Here is a 20,353-nt window from a genome sequence, read left to right as displayed (position 1 = left end):
GACAAGAAATATTGTAGAATATCACTTACATTGTCTCTACTTCTGAATCTGACGATGAAAGCGATCAACGAAAATGTTGGACTGAAACTATGAGAAAACACTCCGAGAGAACAATGAGAGAATTTTGTGGGTAGTTCAACAGAAAGTGAATATTGAGAGTCACCTTCCATTCCATTAATACCAATCTTATTAAATGCTATTGGTAGAATATTAGTTGGGAATAAATGCTTTGGTAGAATGTTGGTGTTGTATTAAATACATATTGAATGGTTGAAGGAAGAAGATGGAGGCTTTGGTCCGAAGGATTTTTAAAACTGAGGGTAATTTTGAAATTTTGCAGGAGTAAAAGGTCAGTGATAAAAAAGTTTTTAAGAAGAGGTCATTAGTAGAAAAATTTTTTGTTTTTGGATCATTTTGTGAAATTTTTTTCCCTGGTTTTTCAGGAATTTTTACCCTCGCTCTTGTTCTTACTAGTATACTTCTAGTTCTAATCTCCATCACTGTCTTCTCAATAACCTAATATAGCAACGGAAAAACATCCTTGTGGCAAATTGGGATTGGGACCTGATTTGTGTTTGGTTGTTTCGATTCAATTTTGATTTGTTGCGTGTAGTCTTAAGACTTCGATCATCTATATATCTCTTTGGCCCTAACCGAAAATTCCTACGAATTTTCCAGCATCTTTCTTGTATAATCAGAGAATCAGAAAACAAGTAATCCAGTTTATTTCTCTTTCGATTCCTAGCTTGTATGAGTTATCTTGCTCGATTATATTTGTATATTCGTATATTTGTTTTCCAAGGATGAAAAAGATGGCGCAGAGGCGGAAAAGCAAGAACATAGTAAATTCAGAGCTTCCCCCCGATATTCTTCTACAAATATTGTTGAAACTCTCCTTTTCCAATTTACTCACTTGCAGGCTGGGGTTTAAAGCTTGGGCAACTTGTATTTCAATTTACTCCTTTTGATTACCCAAATTTCTCTTAGTCGTAGTCATAATCGCCTTCAATGTGTGAACTTGGATCATAAACATTGAAAGGAATGAATATTGTTGGGTCATTTAAGTTGCATTCTACATGGTCCTCCTCCACTACTATAATTGCCACTACATGGAGCTTCCAAGAGGGCGTCAGTATTTCTCATTCCTTTTGATCTTGTATGATCCCAAGACTGGAAAGCTGGAGAAAGTTCAAATTTTTAAGAAAGAAATGTACCAGGTATGTAACACAATACAAATTCTATTGTGATTGTCTACCCACACACTAAATGAAGAGACAGTTGCTTGGCAATGACACATATTATATAACTTACAATTTGACAAAACAAACCTGAAAATTGTGCAACAAATAAAAAAGAGAGGGAGACCTTTACTACTTTTTGTAAGCAGATCATTTGCAAATTGGAGCTTCAAAATTTGGGAAGACTATGAAAGCAATGGACAATGGAGCTATAAGTATTGGAGAGTTTACATCATTAAGAACAGGGTTTAGTTGTGGAATGTCTCCATCTTCAGTCAGCTCTAATGGGACATCATTTAGAACCATGGTTTGGCTTTGAAGGTAACCATCTTTTGGAGTCAAGTGGTATTCTTCTCTTGATATGGACAAATCTGATGCCTTGTTTCCAACCCAACTTACTGTTTTCTTAATACCTTGCATGAAAGAGCTCCCTTTGTAAATCCTCCTCAGCTTGATAGTTAAGCTGTTCTGAACATTTACTACGAAACGTGTCTGATTGCTTAAATTAATAAACAGTGCAGTCACACCAGCCTGCAACAAGTTGACTTCAATAGTAACCACAATTTATATTGAAAATTCATCTGTAATTCAGAGGATATAAACAGAAAACAAGAAAGAATCTTAACCGTGGAGATACGAGAACAGGATGAGGAAAACAACAATGATTCAATTGCATCCATCCTAAGACCTTGCGTCTTTTGTGAAATAATTGAAACTCAATGACGATCATTGGGATAGGTGTGTAGTTGCTGAAAGCATGGTATATACAATGATTTTGTACATGATTGGGCATCAAGAGAATAATAGTTATTTGAACCATATTTTGTTAGGATTATCAAAATTCATGATCCGAGGAGATTTGGGGTGGTGGAAAAATGGATGCGGTAGGGATTAGAAAATTTACCCATTTGACAACTTAGGCATGTGTTTACATATACAAGCTCACAAGATAAACCAGTGACAATTCTCAAATATAAGATAAGCAGTATGTATCACATTGTAAAAATTTCCATAGTTTGTCTCTAGTTATGATTCATAATAACTTGGTAGATAGAAAAAGTAGTGAAGTCTTACCCTTTCTTTTGAGCAATGAGCATAAGAGCGTAAAAAGGGAGATGCATCACTATTGACAGCAAGAACACCCGTTCCCATAAGCCGATGCCATAGAAGTGCACTAGTCATAAAAGAAAAACATTTCAGGATCTGATGGGCTGAAAATGAAGGCAAAAAGACTGACAAAATCCTTCCATCACTTTCCAAGACAAGAAAAATTTTCAATTTCTATATTCTTGCCTGTAGAAATCTGGGTTTGGCACAAATGTGCCGGTGTTTAGAAGACCATAATTTCCACCAATTAGTGTTTGTCTGCAGTAGACCTTTGTTCTGTACTTGGCTGCCATACCCAGCTGATCTAGGTACCTAAGTGATGCATCAAACACAAGAAAGAAACATGGCTTTGTCACACTTCATTTTCTGGGAAAACGAAACCACGAGTTGGAAATACTAGTTATACCAAAAATTACCAAAAACTGTTGACAAATGTGTTAGATACACTACGGCCACCACTGTTGTACGCCCCACCAGATTCCCCAACCCATGCAGAAGCCCATGGACCATATGTTTGGATGGTTTGATCAAGTTTGCTGAATGTTTCTGATACTCTGCTAAGGTATTGTGGATCAAGTATTTTTTTCACTAGATTGGGATCAACACCTAGAGTCCAGGGAATAAGATATAAAAGGATGAAATTTAGAAGACAACAAAAGTTGCAGTGGCAAGTGTTTATGATCCCCTAGTGAAAAGGTCGAAAGATTACTTAAAAATGAAGCCTACAGATACTTATCAAGAATGTTCAACATGCTGTCTTCCACTAGTTCATTTATTGATTGAAAATCAAGCTTACAGTCACTAGAGTAATCTAGACAACATGGTCATGCTCAAACTCTCCTCACATTGGAAATTGTTAACAGGTTTCAGGTTCTGAAAAAGCTTTCGCAAAGCTCAGTAACTTTCCAACCGGTGACATGAAGACGAGTATTATAAAATTTTATTACTAATCATCCTTTCAAATTCTTTTTCAAAGAGGCTGGTCCTTTACCATGAGATGTATTAAAAAAAAAAAAAAAAAAAAAAAAAAAAAGAAACGAAAAGTAAAAAGGAAGTAAAACCAGATGTTGGTTCCATATTAGCACACCTGGACCCAAGTTATATATATGATGGGTGACGATATTGACTACATTTGATCCTGAAACCTGGAGAAGTTTTGCATACCAATCCTGCTCATAAAATCCTCCAGGTGCTATAAGTGATGGTTTTGGGCTGGAATCTTGGTAGAGCTCGTTGATGATGCTCTTGAGTTGAATAAGGTCTTTTCCATACTGTACAGAATCAACACTAGCACCAACACCACTTCCACTCAATTCATTACCTACAATGGCAAAAAATCATTAACTTGGTTTCGGGTAACAAACTTGATAAAAACAGTGCAGACAGTTTACGGTATATACCAAATTCCCATGACTCGATCAAATATCCCTTGGAAATGGTGTACTTCATAAAATCGCGAGCATTACTAGAGTCCCAATTTCCTCCCCACTGAATTCTACCAATCTTGTGCCTCCCATAAAGGGCATTCAAGCCAAATGTCACAATGGCTCTGAAATCATAAGATATTAGAGAAGAATGAGATGCAAAAGCACGTAATCAAACGTTCAACTGTTTGCTGAAATAAGGAGGTTATTATACTTTCTTGTCTACAGAAAGTTCTATGAAGTCTGAACCAGACTGTAAGAATACAATGCTTGGGGAGCGTGCCATGCTAGCGTATTAGTTGAAGAGAGAAAATGTTGAAATGATTATATCCCAATCAAACAACACCAAGTGCATCCACAACCAGCATACTCATGACAGGAAAAATTGAGAATTTTGAATGAAACTTTAAGAAAACTGAATCAATTAAAATTTCCCTACTGTGTAATTCAAGAAAAGCATCAATTGTTTGGACAAGAATACCAATTTACCATCTTCAAAAAAAGAATAACAATTTACCTATAAGCCTTAAAAAAAACCAAATCCTTTATGCATAACAGCATAAGAGCCCTCACTTCCTTGTAACTCTAACGGAATCAATCAAAATACTACATATATATTAATTGAACATTTGTATGATATCATTAAGAAAGTAACTCCTGTATGCATAAGTTTCCCTTAAGTATACCCATTGTGAAGGACATTTAACTTTTGATCAAAAATCAAGGACAGGGACTCGGGGGAAGTTGGTCAAGTCATGTGAGGAAACAGTTTAAGGGAGCTGGTAAAGATTATAGGGATGCAAAATGAACAAACCTTACCCTGTCCTGGAGAATAAATGGTTTAGCTCATCCCACCGATTCATGTGTAAACATCCCTTTGAGAAACCAAATAACCCTGAGCTTATCTTTTGAAATGGACGGCAGGGGGTTTTCAAGCCTTCGACATCATACGATACTTGGTCTTGCAAAGAGCCACCAATTCTGATCCTTAAATTATGGAAAGCTATTTCCAAAAGAATGAGAACATCGATATTATTTGGTGCAAGAAATAATCAATAGTGTCCACTTGAAAAGATCAGAAACAAACCTTGAATTGCCTTGGAAAGAAGCGGATGAGATAGGTTCTGCATAAGAAGATTGATACACCATTAACATAAAATCGAGATCTAACAAATCAACTAATAGGCAATTCACAATGACAATCATTACCAAATTAATGACGGATGAGTACCCCCATGGACATTGGTTGTAATCACACTTATCATGAGGCCACCAATCCAAGGTAGCACAGATAAAATTATAGTCAGTTTCTGCAACTTTCTCAGTAGAATTGATTATAATTCTGGCATGTTCTATATCTTGAGCCCAGATAGCAGGTATAGAAACTACAAAGAGAAGCAAGCAGAATTTGACATCCATTGCTTGGGCAATCGATACGGTCTCTCACCAGCTCAACAAAACATACCGACTGACAAGAATCAAGAACAGATATAATAGTCATTTAAACTTCGAAAGATTAGCACAACAAAAAGACTTAAACTACACTACACTCCTGTGGTGTTGCAGATCTGAAAAGGAGTAAAAACTTTGGACTACATTTGAAAAGGAGACAGTAATTTCAAATGTTAACTATGGGGAAAAAGAAATTGAGGTGGGATATGATTTAATCATTCACGCTATCAAGAAATTGAGAGAGCCAGTTTGACCAAACAGAAGCAATGATTAAAGACCACTTTCAGCTGAGATATAACCCGGATTAACAACAAAATCACTGAAAAGCATAAAACAGACTCAAAAGGCTTGATCCGAATACGAATTGAAACTCAAAGAATTATATGTTTATCCAGAATGTTGATGCTTTTAACAATACAGTATTCGAATACCCTTGCCCTTTTCTACAACACCAGAATAACAACAACAGGAAAAGTAAACCAGCAATGCCTTCGTATTTGCTACACTATACATTCAAGAATTTAATTGATCTCCATGCTCACACTTTCAGATACCTTTTAATAAAAACCATTGACAAAATAATAATAATAATAATAATAATAATAATAGAAAACAAAAAACCACCAAAGCAGATAGAGAACCCCACCTCAAATTGGAGGCATTCGTCAATAATACAAGCAAATGAAGTGGAGATGGCCTCTGAAGCAATTGCCACACCTTGAAGTCGAGAATTTTTAGCTAAACCACCAGACTTTCCTATTCCTATCTTGGACTTTAGGCCACTCCAACAACTAGGAAAACCAAATTGCACGCCATGGGTAAGCCTTTGATACACCCACCCAGGTTAATAGTTCAACATAAATAAACAGAAGCATCAAACTAAATATGAATTCTGAAGGGTATGTGTGCTAAATGCCAAAAACTAAAAAGATGGGCATCTTTTTAGTCAAAAACTAGTTACAGTTTCACAACTAATGATAAAATACAAAGAAGATATAGTGACATAAGAGTAATATAATATCAGGGTTGTTGAGATTTCAGAATGTATGATGAAATGGGTTAGAAGAAAAGTTTGCATTCGAAAGTAAAAGTAAAGGGAAAGGCCTTCACCAAATCCTTGGTTCCTGAGAAGAATAGTTTCTTAATTCTTCAGGAAAAATGCCCATTTGGGCTATTCTTCACATGATCTTTGAAAGTGTTGACGATGGTTTTTCACTTTAGTTTTAGCAATGAAGAAGCTTCATAGCGTACTGAGATGGATAAAATGAAGATTTGGTAAGAGATTGCAATCGGTGGGCGATGGTGGGTCTTACGTCATCTCATCGCAATCCGTGAGTGCTCTCGAATAGTCTCGTTCAAAAAGTAATACCCATCGAAAGAAATATAAGTTCCATCACTCAATCTCCATTTCCCTGCCATCATACAAATAAAACAAGAGATTTCCATTTTCCCACCATATTTTCTTCTACTTTCCACTGCTCCATAACTGAATCTCAAGAAACCATATAGTTAAGGAATGTGATCATTTATGTACCAAAGGGGCGTAGCTCATCTAGTCGGCTAGATATCGATCATCAAGAGATCTTAATTCGAATTTAAAGACTTTTTTTTTCACCATAGTCATCTATGTTCATGACCTTGTTCTTAAATTTCTTTTTCATTTTAGTTAAACAAAATGTGGGATTGGTTTATTCCTTTTAGAAATCAAAACTCTTGTAGATTTCATTTTTAAATACAATAATTTAGAGGTAAAGAGATTCAAAGTTTCGATCTTTTAATGAAAAATGTATGTCAATTAAATTATGCTCACATTGGTTATGACTATTATCCCTACATTGGAAAAAAATTTAAGGTAAAATATATTTTAGTTTTGAGCTTTAGAATTTATGTCTATTTGGTCTATGAGTTTTAAGTGACACTTTAGTCTCTATAATTTAAAAAAGCGATTATAAATAGTTAAACCGGCTATTAGTTGACTAAGAAAAAAAATGACAACATATTATTGAGTTGGGAACTTTAAATGATTTGAAATGATTTTATATTGTTTATATATCATTTTACATTACTTTTTCTCTTTTCCTCTCCGCACTCTCTTCTCTCTCATTTACTTAATAAGAATCATTCATTAAAAATAAGGAATGTCATTATTCTCACGTGAAAACTATTGAGAGAATTATTAAAGGCATTGTCTCTAGAAAAATACAATTTTCTCTCCTTGATTAGTTGTAATTGTAAGAGGATAGACACAAGAAAAGTGCGTTTTTCCATTTTTCAAAAGTTGGTAAATGGATAATAGGAGCCCAATAAAAAATTGAAAAATCAAAAAATCAAATTAATCAAAACTAATTTAATGGTCTAGTTTCGCGTTTTAGTTTAGAATTGGAAATCTTGATTTGTATTTGGAGAAAACAAAAAATTATTGGTTCAGATCGTTTTTTATTAGAAAAACTAATAAAAATCGAACCAATCTAATGGTACATATACTCTTAAAAATAAACTAAGTTTTAGTATTATGGTACGTGTATATTTATTCTTTAGAAAAAAATATCAATCATTATGAAGTGTATGTTTTTTATTTAAAATAGTGCCAAGAAAAAGATTGGAGTGATTATGGATGTGGCAACCGATTGAATTTTTCTAAAAAATTTAGGTAGAAGAAGATGTTCTTCATTTGGGTTGTTGTAGTGAGCTTCCTCCAAATTCCCTTTAATTTTAGCTTATTTTGAGTTTCAGAACTCAATCTAGAGTGGTTATTTTGAGTTTCGCGTTTTATGTTTATGCCAAAATTAATCAATTAGAGTGCTTATTGATCCTGTTCGCTTTCGCTGTGTGTTGGTACCTCTCCAACAGTTGGTAAAATATAAAAAAAAATGTCAAATTTTAATTTATAAAAAAATAAAAGAAATAGACCTAATTTTAACCTTAACAAAAGTGACCAATTCAAAACAAAGTGGTAATAAAAATAAAAATTGGAAGAAAAAAAACACATTAAAAAATCGAGAACCAAACTGATAATAAACGGACTCAAATAAAACTAATTCAACGATTTTATCACCTACCGTTTAGAAGCTTATATATATTTATCCCAGAAAAGAAAAAGAATAATAAAATTAAAAAAAAAACAAAAAAAAAAAGTTGAGTGAAGATTTTTCTCAACAAAGAGAAAAGGGAGAAAAAACAAAGTTGAGTGTTGATAGAAATAGAATATTACTTTTATTTCTGTTTTCCCCATTGTTGTGCCAAATGGAGTTTTAAAAGCTTAATTAAAGGTCAAACTTTATATTATGTATTAATAAGTATATATCAAATATAGGTTTGAATTATTTAAATATAAAAAGTAGTACTGATAGTCCAATTATTATCTTATCACAACCTATATAAAATAATTCTATGTAAAGGGGATGGTGGTGCTTTGAGAACTTGTGAGGTTAGCTAAATAAAGATCTTTGCCACATAAGAGATGCTGTTTCTTCCAAATATGGTTCATCTATGGTTGGAAAAAAAAAAGTTTGGTTTGTTTATGAGAGGTACAATAGTTTATCCAAATATTAATTGGACAAATGAATTTTGTTTACTTCTTAGTATTTTACTCCAATTAAACTGATAACAAACAAATAGTTTTGATATATTTCATGTAATCATATTATATGGTCTAGAAATATGGATATCCAATCCTTAGAAATTAATCAGAATGATGCAAACAGTAAATTCTACGTGCGTGTGTTAAAGGGTTTGATCTTTTTATTCCCAACAGAATAACTTCTTATCGTGTTACAACAGATATCTTGTCATATTAGCAAATTTATTCCATCTTAGTGTTTGTTTGTACCAATATCATGCTTATCCAAATGATTAAAAAATGTTTTTTTTTTCTTTTTCATTTAAAACAAACATTCTAAACATGATCTTAAGGGATTGTTTGATATTTATTGTTCGTTCAATGAACAATTATGGAACCTTACACATCATAGAATCTTCAAAGTGTAATGTGTTATATTTTGTGTATATATATATTCTTGAAATGATACCACAGGCAAACAATACCACGGACAGGCTTATTGTCTCACGGTCTTCAACAATCATCACTGTTCTAATGGGTTTTGTCTAGACTTTTATAATTAGATTCTAAGTACTCTGTTTTAAATTTAATATGAATTATTTGATAATTAGTTTGTTGAGAAAATTGATTAAAAAGCTTATTCTCAACGTATAAAATGATTTTTGTTCCACTTTTTAAAATTTAAGAATTTGACCTTTCTGTTCATCATCAAACAAATTTACAAAATTATTTTTATTTCTTCTTCTTTTAGTGCATCCAACTTTGAAGAGACCACACACTAGTTCCAACGAGTCCATATGAGCAACTCCGATGGTCGTCTTCTTCTTCTTTCCCTCTATTTAATTTTTGTAGAGGAAGACCAAGCACCAAAGTACGAGACCAAAGAACGAGAGTGTAAAAGCAAGAGTAAGAGAGCAAGACATGAGAGAAAGGAAGAGAGAAGAGCGATCTGTGAGAGGAAAGGAAGCGAGAGAGTGAGAATAAGAGAGTGAAAAGTCTATTCCGCATATGTGAAGTTTTTTTTTTTTTGGTAATTTTATCCAAATTTAATGTTAGCAAAGTGTAATAAAACCTCATTTTTCAAAAGTGGGGCAAATCTCATTTTTCCCTCAAATTTGGATAATCCATTCGCAAACCTGATTCTAATTTTCTCACTAATTATTTTCCAATAATTTCCAATCTTTTCAAAGAAAAATTTTGAATGCATATTCAGTTCTAACATAATAATAATAATAATAATGTCTTTTTAGTTTTAAAAATTTGGATTGAATTCTGAAAACATTACTAACAATTAGGTCTAAACAAAGAAACTCATATTTATAATCTTAATTTAGAAAAGTTAAATAGCTATCAAGACCTTCATAATTTAATATAATAAACACCATATCTCATTCATATGGATCAAATACTTATCTTACTATATCTCCATTCTTGCTAAAATGGGGCAAAACAGAATCCAAGAGAATAAACAAAGGCTAAAAAAACTCTAGAGGAGACTTCAACTATCAGGAAAAGTCTGCAATCCAAAAGAATGATAATTGCTTTTCTTGAATATACTTAACACCATTCCCTCTGGGAGGGACAAGGAATAACTGCAAGTATACCTTTAGAAAGAGATATTCTTGCAATCTGCAATGTCTTCCTTCCCAAAACTTGGCTGACTGCTTTTGAGATTATGAAACAAAGAACTTCAAAAAGATGGCTTTTTGCCCAGATGGGTTTTCAAGGGGGAATGATGGGCATGTTCAAAACAGCCACTTCTCAATTAAGGCTCATTATCAAATTACCAATTGTGTTTATGTGTGGGGAAGAAGAAGATGAAGAAGAAGAATATGCCTTGTTTCTGAATGGAGTTGTGTGTAAAGAAGGCATTTCCTATGCTTCACAACTTCCTTGTATAGAGATACATATAAACTTCAGAAACAATTTCAAAAATTTGAAAGGCATCAAAATCAAACACTGTTCATTGTGAAACTCTGTTGAGAAAATTATAAGTCTAGAGAATTCAGCACATGGAAACTTTGATTAGTCAAAGAAGGTATATTTTTTCTCTTTATCCCCATAGCCTACTTTGAATATTTGATGTATCTTCATCAGTTTTTCATCTGGTTCATCATTTACAACTTAAAAAGTTCTAAAAGGGAAAAGAAAATGACAACTATCATTGAGACAGAAAAGTAATCAAATCAAATCAAGAGCCATCAAGCTTAGGTTCTAGAAGGCCAACAGTTTTCTTCTTCTTGCCCTCTTTAATTTGAATACTGAAAGTAATATAGCTATTGCCTGCTTTGTAGAGTGAGTTTTTCGGATTCAGGACAACATAAAAAGGATGCTTCCATCAAACGTAGAGATGGAATTCCACAGAAAAAAACAAGATCCTTCAAAGAGGGTACTGATATGATATTTTCACTGCACAAAATTTAATCATTTGACAGAAACATAATGCAAAGTTTCCTTAGAAAACTGCTGCTATGACTTACAATCCCTTTGGTTTTCATCAATATGGTTGTAGTGCAAAAAACTTATTCTTCTTCCCCTCAATTGTCCAGATAAAAAGGAATCCAAGAAGTTAAAATGGTATTTTTCAAACCAAATGAATGAGGATTATGATTCAAGTGATATAGAGCTTGCCACTGCAGTAGCATCAGCTGCATTTGCAATTCGCTCTCAAGAAGAAACAGATTTACAATATCAGAAAAAGAAGAGGGAAAGCCTGGAAGCCTCAATATCAAAAGTTAAAAGCAGAAAAGATAACACACCTGCATTCGCTCCCAGCATAACAAAGCGATTGTCTAACAAGGAAACCACCAATCCTGGTAAATTTAAATATTGTGCTTAGAAATTTCTTATAACTTCTTGTCACAAAAAATATCATGTTCATGTTCACTACACCAGGTCAATCTTCAATAAAGAAGCCAATGGAACAGGAAAAGAAGGAATCAATGACTGGAATTCCCATACCGCCACCGAGACGAAGCCTTGTACCAACTAGAGCAGATGTGTGGGAAAGAAATAAGATGGAGAAGATTAATAAAAGGTATATACTAAGTGCTTTATCAGTTAATATTATAGCTGCTGCATCCATCAATCTTCAGGAGTTGACAAGTTCATGAAACTCTTGCACTAAAAGATTTCTCACCTGAAACTTGCTTATAGAGTTATTTTCTATGAGAATCTCATATTTCAGGTATCATAAGATAAAAGCTTCAATTCTTGTCTGGGAGAATGAGAGAAAAATGCGTGCGAAACTTCATATGGAAAAGAAAAAGGTCTTGCCTCACCTTTTGAATGTTTTCTTTATTATACATTTGAAGGTTTATTGAGAAAAATTCTGTTAACGAAGGTTGAATTGGAGCACAAAAAGGCATTGTTTCTGCAATATTACCAGGACAACATAGCACGAATTGACCAGATTGCGGGGGGAGCAAGAGCACAGCTGGAAGAGAAGAGAAAAAGGGAAGAGAATAAAGCAAGAGAAACAGCAAACAGAATCAGATCAACTGGACGACTTCCTGTGACTTGTTTCTGTCTCCAGTATCACTAAGAATGAGATTTGGCCTTGTGAACACAGAAACATGAAATCAAACAACTCCTATTTACTTACATTTCATCTAACCAGTTCTAATCCAAAATCAATATCAAGTCATTGTGCTGTGGTGTAAACTGTATCATATGTTTCTTTCTTTGTGGCCACAAACACTAAAACAATGATAGATTTGATTGAATTTACAGAGATTAACACAGCCTTAATCTTCTACAAATTTTACATGAAACAAATTAACCAAACATTTTATATTTTAAACAGCAATCCTGCAAAAGATAATTGAAGAAAAAATATGCAGGTAGAAAGTTTCTTACATATTTATTATTTCTGCCTTTCTTCATTTATACCCTCTCTGTGTTACGATCCTAACCCAATCCACCCTTTCTGAGATGGGTCTAGTTTCATCAGTGCTACATGAAAATCTCTCTCATTTTTATTACAACTTCCACTTTGTCCATTTGAACAACTATCTTGAAAGCTTAGGTAGTCCCATTTTATTAAATTTGCTTTCTCATGCTTCCAAGTGTTCAGACTTCACTCAAGTTTACAAAAATCTTAATGGCCTCTTCTCTAAACAAAGTTCATTAACATTGATAATTCTAATTTGAGCCAAAGGGAAGATGCATGAATCACGATATGAGATCCTGGCTTGAATTTTTCCACCAGTGATGTATAAGTCTATATTCTACTCATCCGCAAGTGCAAACAATTATGTTCTAGGATTTACAATGCATTTTAACTATTGATCCAACAGTACTAAACAAGTTAAATATGTAAAATCCTACGAGAAAGGAAATGAATATCTGGATTTTCAGACTTCATTTATTTAATTTTAAAAGTTACAGCCAGTCGTTTCATTTCTAGTCGTAAATTATATGTGATGAATCATGGAAAGGAAAATTGAATCAACAAAACTTAAAATCCCAGCCAAAATTCATAATAGATAGGTATGAACAGTTAAATTTCAGAAAGGAGAGCTGCAGATGACCAGGAAGAGTAGAATGATATCGTAAAATATTTCGAAGATTTAAAAGCAAAAGGCTGCTGGGATATGTTATTTTTCCCAAGTAATTCTAAATATTTACAACCAAATTTCAAAATTCTTCCAATGTGAAAATAAATCAAAATCTGAGAAGAACAACACACGGGGAGATTTTCTAATGGATGAACAAGCCTGTCTGTTAGGACAGAGAAACCATACTGTAAATTGCAACAGAGGGACCCCAACTACAAGGCCAGCTTCAGTGAAATAGACACTAAACTATGTCTGCCTAATCTGTCATTGGTTCAGTAACTTATTTCACAATCTTTTATATTTTTTTTACCAAGTGAAGGGTAATCCATGATGTCAGATCTGATTTTTCTATGAACTTATAACCAAAGTGAACCTCCATGCTTAGAAGTTAGAGGAAATATGGTGGTCATATCTTAAATTATCATTTTTAAATTTCTAACTAAAGCGAAAATCTAAAACAATTAAGCATAAATGAACCATAAGCATGCAATCATCTATCCAAGAATGGCAAAGTTCATGTAACTTCTCAGCTGCAATCTATGAAACTACTCCACATAAACTCTTCAAAATTTTGAAGCCAGAACTGAATATCACATAAGATAATTGGGTATATTTCATTTTTGGCTGGATCAGATCTCAGTCGTCCTCGCTGGATCAGTGATACATTATATATACAAATATGTGTTTAGGATACACCAAACTTGATTGGGGTTTGTTAAATTAACTTCCAAGCTCCCATCTAATCTATCATTTATGTCTTCAAGAAATCTTTCACTCATAAATATAGAATACATGTCCTTGTGGTTTTAAAAATTCTTCTACAACTCTAAATACATAAATGCTAATGCATTAATGCATTCAGTGACATCACATGTTTGCACCCAGATCATACATTCCGCTGTCGGATGATTTTACAATCTCCTATTGAGGCATTATATGTTTCTCAGCAGTGCAGTTCTAGCCAATAGCTGAATAAAAACTCAATAGAGAAAATTGATGACAATGACAACTTCTAATCAAACTTGGAAGAGAATAGAACCTGTGGTGTCAAGTTCAAACCTAGCATTTAGTCTATTTATTCACCCAACTTCATTAATGTTCCCAACCTACTTTGTTTTAATATATGTAGATTAATTTCATATAAAAAAAAATCCATCATAGAATTCCCGACTTCAACACTATTAGAGAACTAAAGAAACCATTCTCCAATAAATACGAAAAATGGGGAATAACAGTGAACTAAAATGATTGTTCTCAATCGTTCCTTTTAAAAGAGTACCTTGCAGAAGAATCATAAAGAAAGTTTATTGCCAAATTCAAGTGATCCAAATGAATCAGTTAGAAAAATGATTGAATGAACCATGTTTCTTTTATTATTTGTTTTCAGCTTCTCCTTTCTGAACAGAGGAATAAAAACATTATCCTATATTCATATGTATCTATACAATATAAACAGAGAACATAATGATTGTTCAGGACTTAGAAAAGGACAAGTTTTGGTTGAAGGCTTTCATTTCCCTCGAGTCTAGATGAATGGGATGCAATTGAATACATGATTTGATGCAAACTACTGTTATCTTCTTGAGGATTATTTCTACAAAGAAAAAGAAAAGCTTCAATTTTGACATAAATATGGTCCCTTTATCGATCAGGTCTATGGTTCCATTGAATTTGAGGGGTTGATAGGCTTTGGACCCTCATGAGAGACTTGCATGGCTACCATTGGATAAGTACAAAACTGACAATTGTATTATTAAATATATAACGTGGACATGATTTGAAGGAGTTTGTACGACTCCTACTATTGTGATAATGATTTGAAGTAAATTCCTATGCTATCAAATTAATTCACTTCGTATTCTCACACCCACCAGAAATGAAAAACTTCTCTTTCCACCATGCTATTCTTCTACCCACTTCATGAATAAAAACTTATTCTATTTACAGAATTTTTCTTTTCATATCCATGATAATTCGGACGTGCACCTCGACTAATTTCATGGGACAATTTGTCCGACCCTATAACATTTAGGTATAAAAGAACTCATAAGATATTATATTCCAAATAAGTGATCACAATGGATTTAACCCATCAAATTAAAGTTTAAAAACAGATGCATAGACTTGACCAGTTTCAAATTCTGTAATTAACCATCAAATTAAAAATTAGAAACAGATGCATAGAGTTACTTAAACTGTTCATCTCCTCTCATCTTATGGTATATTATTCCTTCTTTTCTCCCCTCAAAACCTACTTTGAAGAGGCCCTCTTTTACATTTTTTTTACACAAGTAGTGAATTTGACTAGTGGGTAGTGAAGGAAAAAGGGAAGAGCTAAACAAAATAAAAAGAAAGAAACCTTACCATAACTCAGCAATGAGAGACATCTCAGGTTTCTGCTTGCTGCCACAAATAAAATGGTTGTTGTAAAACCTCAAGTTCAGTGGCTATTATTAACACAAGAAAGGGACCAGGTGACAAGGATATAACAGTGTCCAAAGTTGAACCCTAAATCTCCTGTTCCATTTGTTTATGTGTTGCTTGAGAGAAAGAAAGAGAAAAAAGAGAGCCTACATGAGTCATTGTGTAGTTCCAAAATGGAATCTGAGCCACGAAAGACAAGAGCAAGTCGAAGAAGAGGAAGAAAAGAGATCCTTTCACGTGCCTGCTGAGAAGAATCATCACAGTACCACCACTAAACCTCTTGTCCCCTTCTACCAGCAAATGTAAATATCTCTTTTGTTTCTACAAATTTCAATTTCTTCATGGAAAAACTTTGAACGATTTCTGATGCAAAATAAAGACCCCCCCCCCCCCCCCCCAAAAAAAAAAAAAAAAAAAAAAAAAAAGCTTTGGCTGGCTTTATCAAGTTTCCTCTTGTTGATTATTACTCCATGACAGCTTCTTCTGCTTTGCTTTAATATTCAACTATTTGAAAACAAAAAGTTGCTTTTTTCTCCCCTCCCCTTCTGAAGTTTTTTTCCTTCTTATGTACGGTTCTTATCCATTTCAACCCCAACTTCTGATAGCAAGGACATTCTTATTCTTTTGTCAGTTTTTCCTTTTTAAATTTCAGACTCAAAATACTGCCTTTCTACTAATAATTTCTTTTGATTTTTTCCCTCTACTTTAATGGAATAATTTTGCTCTAGAAAACCCATTTCTCTCTCTCTCTCTTTTTTTTTTTTTTCTTTTTTGTTGTTGTTGTTGCAAGGCTAGAAAACCCTTTTCTCTTCTTTAAAAGCCATGAAAGTTGTATTACTTCAACTTAAACACATCTTAAGTACACCCATTTGGTATTTCTTACTCACTCTCTTGAACATCCATACAACTTATTGTCTTTTTTCTTCCTTTAAATCATTATCTCCACTAACCCATGTTACAAAGCTAGGAACTTTTTTTGATATTATGTGTCTTATTCAGGACAAAGCAAGGAGTTACAGAACTAACCTGGCAAAATGGGCAACTCGCTCTGAATGGGATTGATGGGCTGCAGCCAATAGTCCCACCAAAGCCCACATGGAACCGAACCAATGATACGTTGGAGTCCGTAGTCAATCAAGCCAAACTCCAAACCCAAGGCCCAAATCTGATCCAGCAAGGTGAGCCACTGGTCCATACTGGCCGCACCCTCGCACCCTCCGGCGCCAATGGGAAATGGGTTGAGAGAGGCAACCAAGAACCGCCGGCGAGGAAAAGAACACGATCGACTTCCGATTATGCTGGGAAAAATGTCAGCACAAGCAATAATAACAACAACAGCAACACTATACAAGTGGACTATGGCGATCACAGTGTGTGTGGAAGTGCGAGTGCAGCGTTTTGTAGGGATAATGACACTACTTTGATGACATGGGCTTCCTTTGATTCTCCTCGAAGCTTGAAAACCAAATCCATTGATGAAGATTCTGCTTGTCATGTTGAATCGGTAATGTTTTATTTTGTTGTTCAGTTAATTTTGAATCTCTAGGCAATTTTGTAAGAAAATTGTCATGAATATCCTCCAAAATTTTTCGTAATAGTTTTTCTCGGTCTTTGTGGCCAAGTATGGCCTCGAGATTGAAACACTAATTTATCGCACATCCAGCCTATCGATTCTTTGAGCTTGTAATATGTAATCTTCTTCAAATTTAAAGAAATTTTAAGATTTTTAATGATTGATTTTAATATTTACGATGAATCAAATTCTTCATTAGTTAAACAAACTATTTTAAAAAATACAATACTTATACCATACTTTTAGTAATTATGATGAATCAAATTTTACAAAAGATTTCGTGTGATTTGGGAAAGATTACCTACCATCTCTATCTTTTGGTTGAGATTCCACCGAAAAAAACTAAAAAAAATCAATAATTTGGATGTGTGATGAAAAAAAGATAAATTTGTATTCGAATTTCAGGGTGGATCTCAATCGAGAAGAATTGAAAAAAATATTTTAAGGAATGCTCTAAAAGGTGCTAGCTATAAAAGATGAAAACTTTATGAAGTTATTTAGTACAATTTCTCAATTTTGTTTTGTGACATTTTCTTAACTCAATGCTTTTTGGAGGTAGAGCTTCCAATAAAAGAATTGGATCTAACTGAATTTTGGGTATTTTCTTTATTGCACAGTCAAGCTACCAACTAGGATGTTCTTTGTCTCAAAAAATAAAAGAAGGAAGAAAAAAAACTGAGCTGTTCTTTTCCCTGGCTGCTGCTTTCATTACTATTGTGATTTGTATCATTGAGGATATGGATATACAAAACAGCAGCCATCTCCATAAGCTTTGTCACTGGATTAGTTATGTTTTTACAATTACTCTTTTGTCTGTTTCCAGCCTTAAGGTTTTCCGAAGTAATAGTAACTTATAATAATCACTGAATTGTTTATTAACACTACTGTTATTCTTAGTAAGTGGCAAGCTAGAAAAAGAGTGTAAAATGGTATGTACTAATACTAAATTTACATGCTTCAGGAAAATCAAGAGGAAGAACAAGATACGAAGCGTGTAGCGAATCGCGCTCATTCAGCTAGACGAAGTCGAGCAGCTGCTATACATAATCAATCAGAACGGGTAACAATCTGATCTCCTAACACTGGTTGTTATTTGGAAGTCTGCAGTATTCTTGAAAAGTTTACTGTGGAAGTGGTAGTATTTAAGAGCTAACTACATTATTTATCAAATAAAAAAAAACGATACAATACCATTGATTATGCTAACAAAATCCATGCTTTATATTATTTGCATAGAGGAGGAGAGACAGAATTAATGAGAAGATGAAAGCTCTGCAGAAGTTGGTGCCAAATGCAAGCAAGGTAAGCATGAATATCTTCTTTTCAACGATCATCGATATAAAGACTCGAGATTCTCAATGTACATGCTATTTAAATACTACTTGATATGAGGCTAACTATCTTAATTAAGAAGCATGGACACACTACATGGACACTTTAGTTTAGCTAGTGTGTCCATGTCCGACACTTGGACACTCCGACCTTTGTTGGATACGTATTGGACACTTGTTAGTGCAACAAATATGTTAAGTATGCATAGAACACTCCTTAAGTAGACTAAAAATGCATATATGTGACAACAATAATAAATTTTGAGTATAAAATACATCATACTAATTTTTTTTAAAATGGCATGTCGTCATGTTCATGTTGTGTCGTATCCATATTTGTGCTTCTTACATCTTAATCATTCACCTTTTAATATTGTTCAAAATTTTCAAATATCTTTGTATGTGAGTTTTGAGTCTTTGAACCATAGAGGTTTCATAGTGTTAAAGTGTCCCAAACTGCGGATTTAAGCTAATGTTGAACTGTATGACAATTGTTTAAGGCAGACTGATAAAGCTTCCATGCTTGATGAGGTGATTGAATACTTGAAGCAACTTCAAGCACAAGTTCAGTTCATGAGTGTGAGGAGTATGCAACAAATGATAATGCCTATAGGAATGCAGCAACAACTTCAAATGTCGCTTCTAGCGCGTATGGGCATGGGGGTCGGTCTAGGCATGGGAATGGGGATGCTTGACATGAGCGGTATAGCACGTTCGGCCCCGCAGGCGCTTCCTCCTCTCATCCATCCTACATCAGTTCCTGCTACACCTCCCGCATTTGTTCCGCCCCACTTCTTGTTACCCCCTGCAATTCCAAGGCAGGATCCAACACAAGCCAAGCCTGCCACCAATGGCTCTGTTGATCCATTTTCTGCCTTTCTAGCACAAGTATGGGACATTGGATTTTCAGGCCCTTCTTTTGTTTTTCTTGTATTCTTCTATATAAGTGATAATTTTATTTTTTTGGTGCAGACAATGAATATGGATATCTACAACAAAATGGCAGCATTCTATCGCCAACAAGTTAATCAGACAACAAATGCAATGAGCAGCCCAACACAGTCAAACAATGTGCAAGGAAATTAGTGCTTTTGAAGAAGGAACTCAAAGATTGGATAAGCACAGAAGCACTCAACTTTATTTGTTGATAAGTTCTATGTTTAGTTGACAAGGACTGAGCTTTGAAAAATATCTGTATTTCATGATTTATGAGTAATTATTGGTATTGGATTATGTACAAACATGATTTTGTATTATTACATATCAAATTTCTGATGGAATGTTCTTGTTTGAAATGAAAACGGGAGTGATGCCAAGATTTTTCTATTGTTTTTTTTTTCTCTTGTTCGTTGACTTCATATTTCATTTCGTTTGAGGAACAGGAAATCCATTCCATACTCTTAGATAACCTCTCAACTTTCTTTTTCTTCAAAGAGTACAGATTAGACGTAAAATATATGAACGTTTATAAATGGATTAGTTTCGGTTTCTCGAGCGATGAAAGTGTCTTCTGATCAATATGTCAATTGGTTCCCTAACACAAAAGTAGTTATTAAAGGAAGTAGAGATGTGTTAACTATTAAGGTAGACGGATATTGAATTCTATCACAAAAGCTATTAGATAACATACGATTGTTTTTCATTGTTATGTTATTTAAAATCTTTACATGATCTTTAGGAGTATTC

The 20,353-nt window shown here is 33.8% G+C and overlaps 3 protein-coding genes and 1 long non-coding RNA gene across 6 annotated transcripts; 2 read left to right on the top strand and 2 right to left on the bottom strand.

Annotated features, from left to right (window-relative positions):
• Positions 1-1,179: 1,179 nt before the first annotated feature.
• LOC120083544 (heparanase-like protein 1) lies at positions 1,180-6,784 on the bottom strand. The gene is made up of 11 exons (XM_039039341.1): positions 6,332-6,784; positions 5,868-6,012; positions 4,979-5,237; positions 4,857-4,893; positions 4,589-4,772; positions 3,746-3,894; positions 3,433-3,666; positions 2,762-2,951; positions 2,532-2,657; positions 2,313-2,412; positions 1,180-1,769 (listed from the first exon to the last, which is right to left on the bottom strand). Exons 3-11 carry the CDS (start codon positions 5,186-5,188, stop codon positions 1,389-1,391), a joined length of 1,611 nt encoding a protein of 536 aa, XP_038895269.1. The 5' UTR covers positions 5,189-5,237; positions 5,868-6,012; positions 6,332-6,784; the 3' UTR covers positions 1,180-1,388.
• A 3,368-nt stretch (positions 6,785-10,152) lies between these two features.
• On the top strand, positions 10,153-12,383 carry LOC120082729. The gene is made up of 6 exons (XM_039038007.1): positions 10,153-10,818; positions 11,075-11,169; positions 11,330-11,596; positions 11,676-11,817; positions 11,968-12,049; positions 12,124-12,383. The coding sequence occupies exons 1-6, from the start codon at positions 10,793-10,795 to the stop codon at positions 12,322-12,324; spliced, it is 813 nt and encodes a 270-aa protein (XP_038893935.1). The 5' UTR covers positions 10,153-10,792; the 3' UTR covers positions 12,325-12,383.
• Positions 10,806-16,055, bottom strand: LOC120082730. The gene is made up of 4 exons (XR_005483253.1): positions 15,914-16,055; positions 12,639-15,742; positions 11,540-12,216; positions 10,806-11,446 (listed from the first exon to the last, which is right to left on the bottom strand). It is a non-coding gene; the product is annotated as an uncharacterized LOC120082730 (long non-coding RNA).
• On the top strand, positions 15,726-19,993 carry LOC120082727 (transcription factor PIF7-like). 3 transcript variants are annotated; one of them, XM_039038004.1, is made up of 6 exons: positions 15,726-16,065; positions 16,763-17,267; positions 18,298-18,396; positions 18,573-18,638; positions 19,172-19,555; positions 19,640-19,993. In XM_039038004.1, exons 1-6 carry the CDS (start codon positions 15,872-15,874, stop codon positions 19,751-19,753), a joined length of 1,362 nt encoding a protein of 453 aa, XP_038893932.1. In that variant the 5' UTR covers positions 15,726-15,871; the 3' UTR covers positions 19,754-19,993. The 3 variants fall into 3 exon arrangements, with proteins under 3 accessions (XP_038893932.1, XP_038893933.1, XP_038893934.1); XM_039038005.1 differs by lacking the exon at positions 15,726-16,065 and adding an exon at positions 16,169-16,635; XM_039038006.1 differs by lacking the exon at positions 15,726-16,065 and adding an exon at positions 16,179-16,330.
• The last annotated feature ends 360 nt before the right edge of the window (positions 19,994-20,353 follow it).

Source organism: Benincasa hispida, chromosome 8 (assembly GCF_009727055.1).
Source record: "Benincasa hispida cultivar B227 chromosome 8, ASM972705v1, whole genome shotgun sequence".
Taxonomy (NCBI): Eukaryota; Viridiplantae; Streptophyta; class Magnoliopsida; order Cucurbitales; family Cucurbitaceae; genus Benincasa; species Benincasa hispida.
This window is presented reverse-complemented; position numbering and strand designations above follow the sequence as displayed.

Excerpts from the sequence above, each read along its gene's own strand:
- LOC120083544 (XM_039039341.1), bottom strand. The coding sequence starts at position 5,188 with ATGGATGTCAAATTCTGCTTGCTTCTCTTTGTAGTTTCTATACCTGCT. Across the intron at positions 2,413-2,531 it reads CCAAACCCAGATTTCTACAG|TGCACTTCTATGGCATCGGC; the intron begins GCAAGAATATAG and ends TTTTATGACTAG. Across the intron at positions 1,770-2,312 it reads CTCATTGCTCAAAAGAAAGG|GCTGGTGTGACTGCACTGTT; the intron begins GTAAGACTTCAC and ends AACTTGTTGCAG.
- LOC120082729 (XM_039038007.1), top strand. The coding sequence starts at position 10,793 with ATGGAAACTTTGATTAGTCAAAGAAG. Across the intron at positions 11,170-11,329 it reads AACAAGATCCTTCAAAGAGG|ATAAAAAGGAATCCAAGAAG; the intron begins GTACTGATATGA and ends TCAATTGTCCAG. Across the intron at positions 12,050-12,123 it reads TTCATATGGAAAAGAAAAAG|GTTGAATTGGAGCACAAAAA; the intron begins GTCTTGCCTCAC and ends CTGTTAACGAAG.
- LOC120082727 (XM_039038004.1), top strand. The coding sequence starts at position 15,872 with ATGTGTTGCTTGAGAGAAAGAAAGAGAAAAAAGAGAGCCTACATGAGT. Across the intron at positions 18,639-19,171 it reads TGGTGCCAAATGCAAGCAAG|ACTGATAAAGCTTCCATGCT; the intron begins GTAAGCATGAAT and ends TGTTTAAGGCAG. Across the intron at positions 19,556-19,639 it reads TTTCTGCCTTTCTAGCACAA|ACAATGAATATGGATATCTA; the intron begins GTATGGGACATT and ends TTTTTGGTGCAG.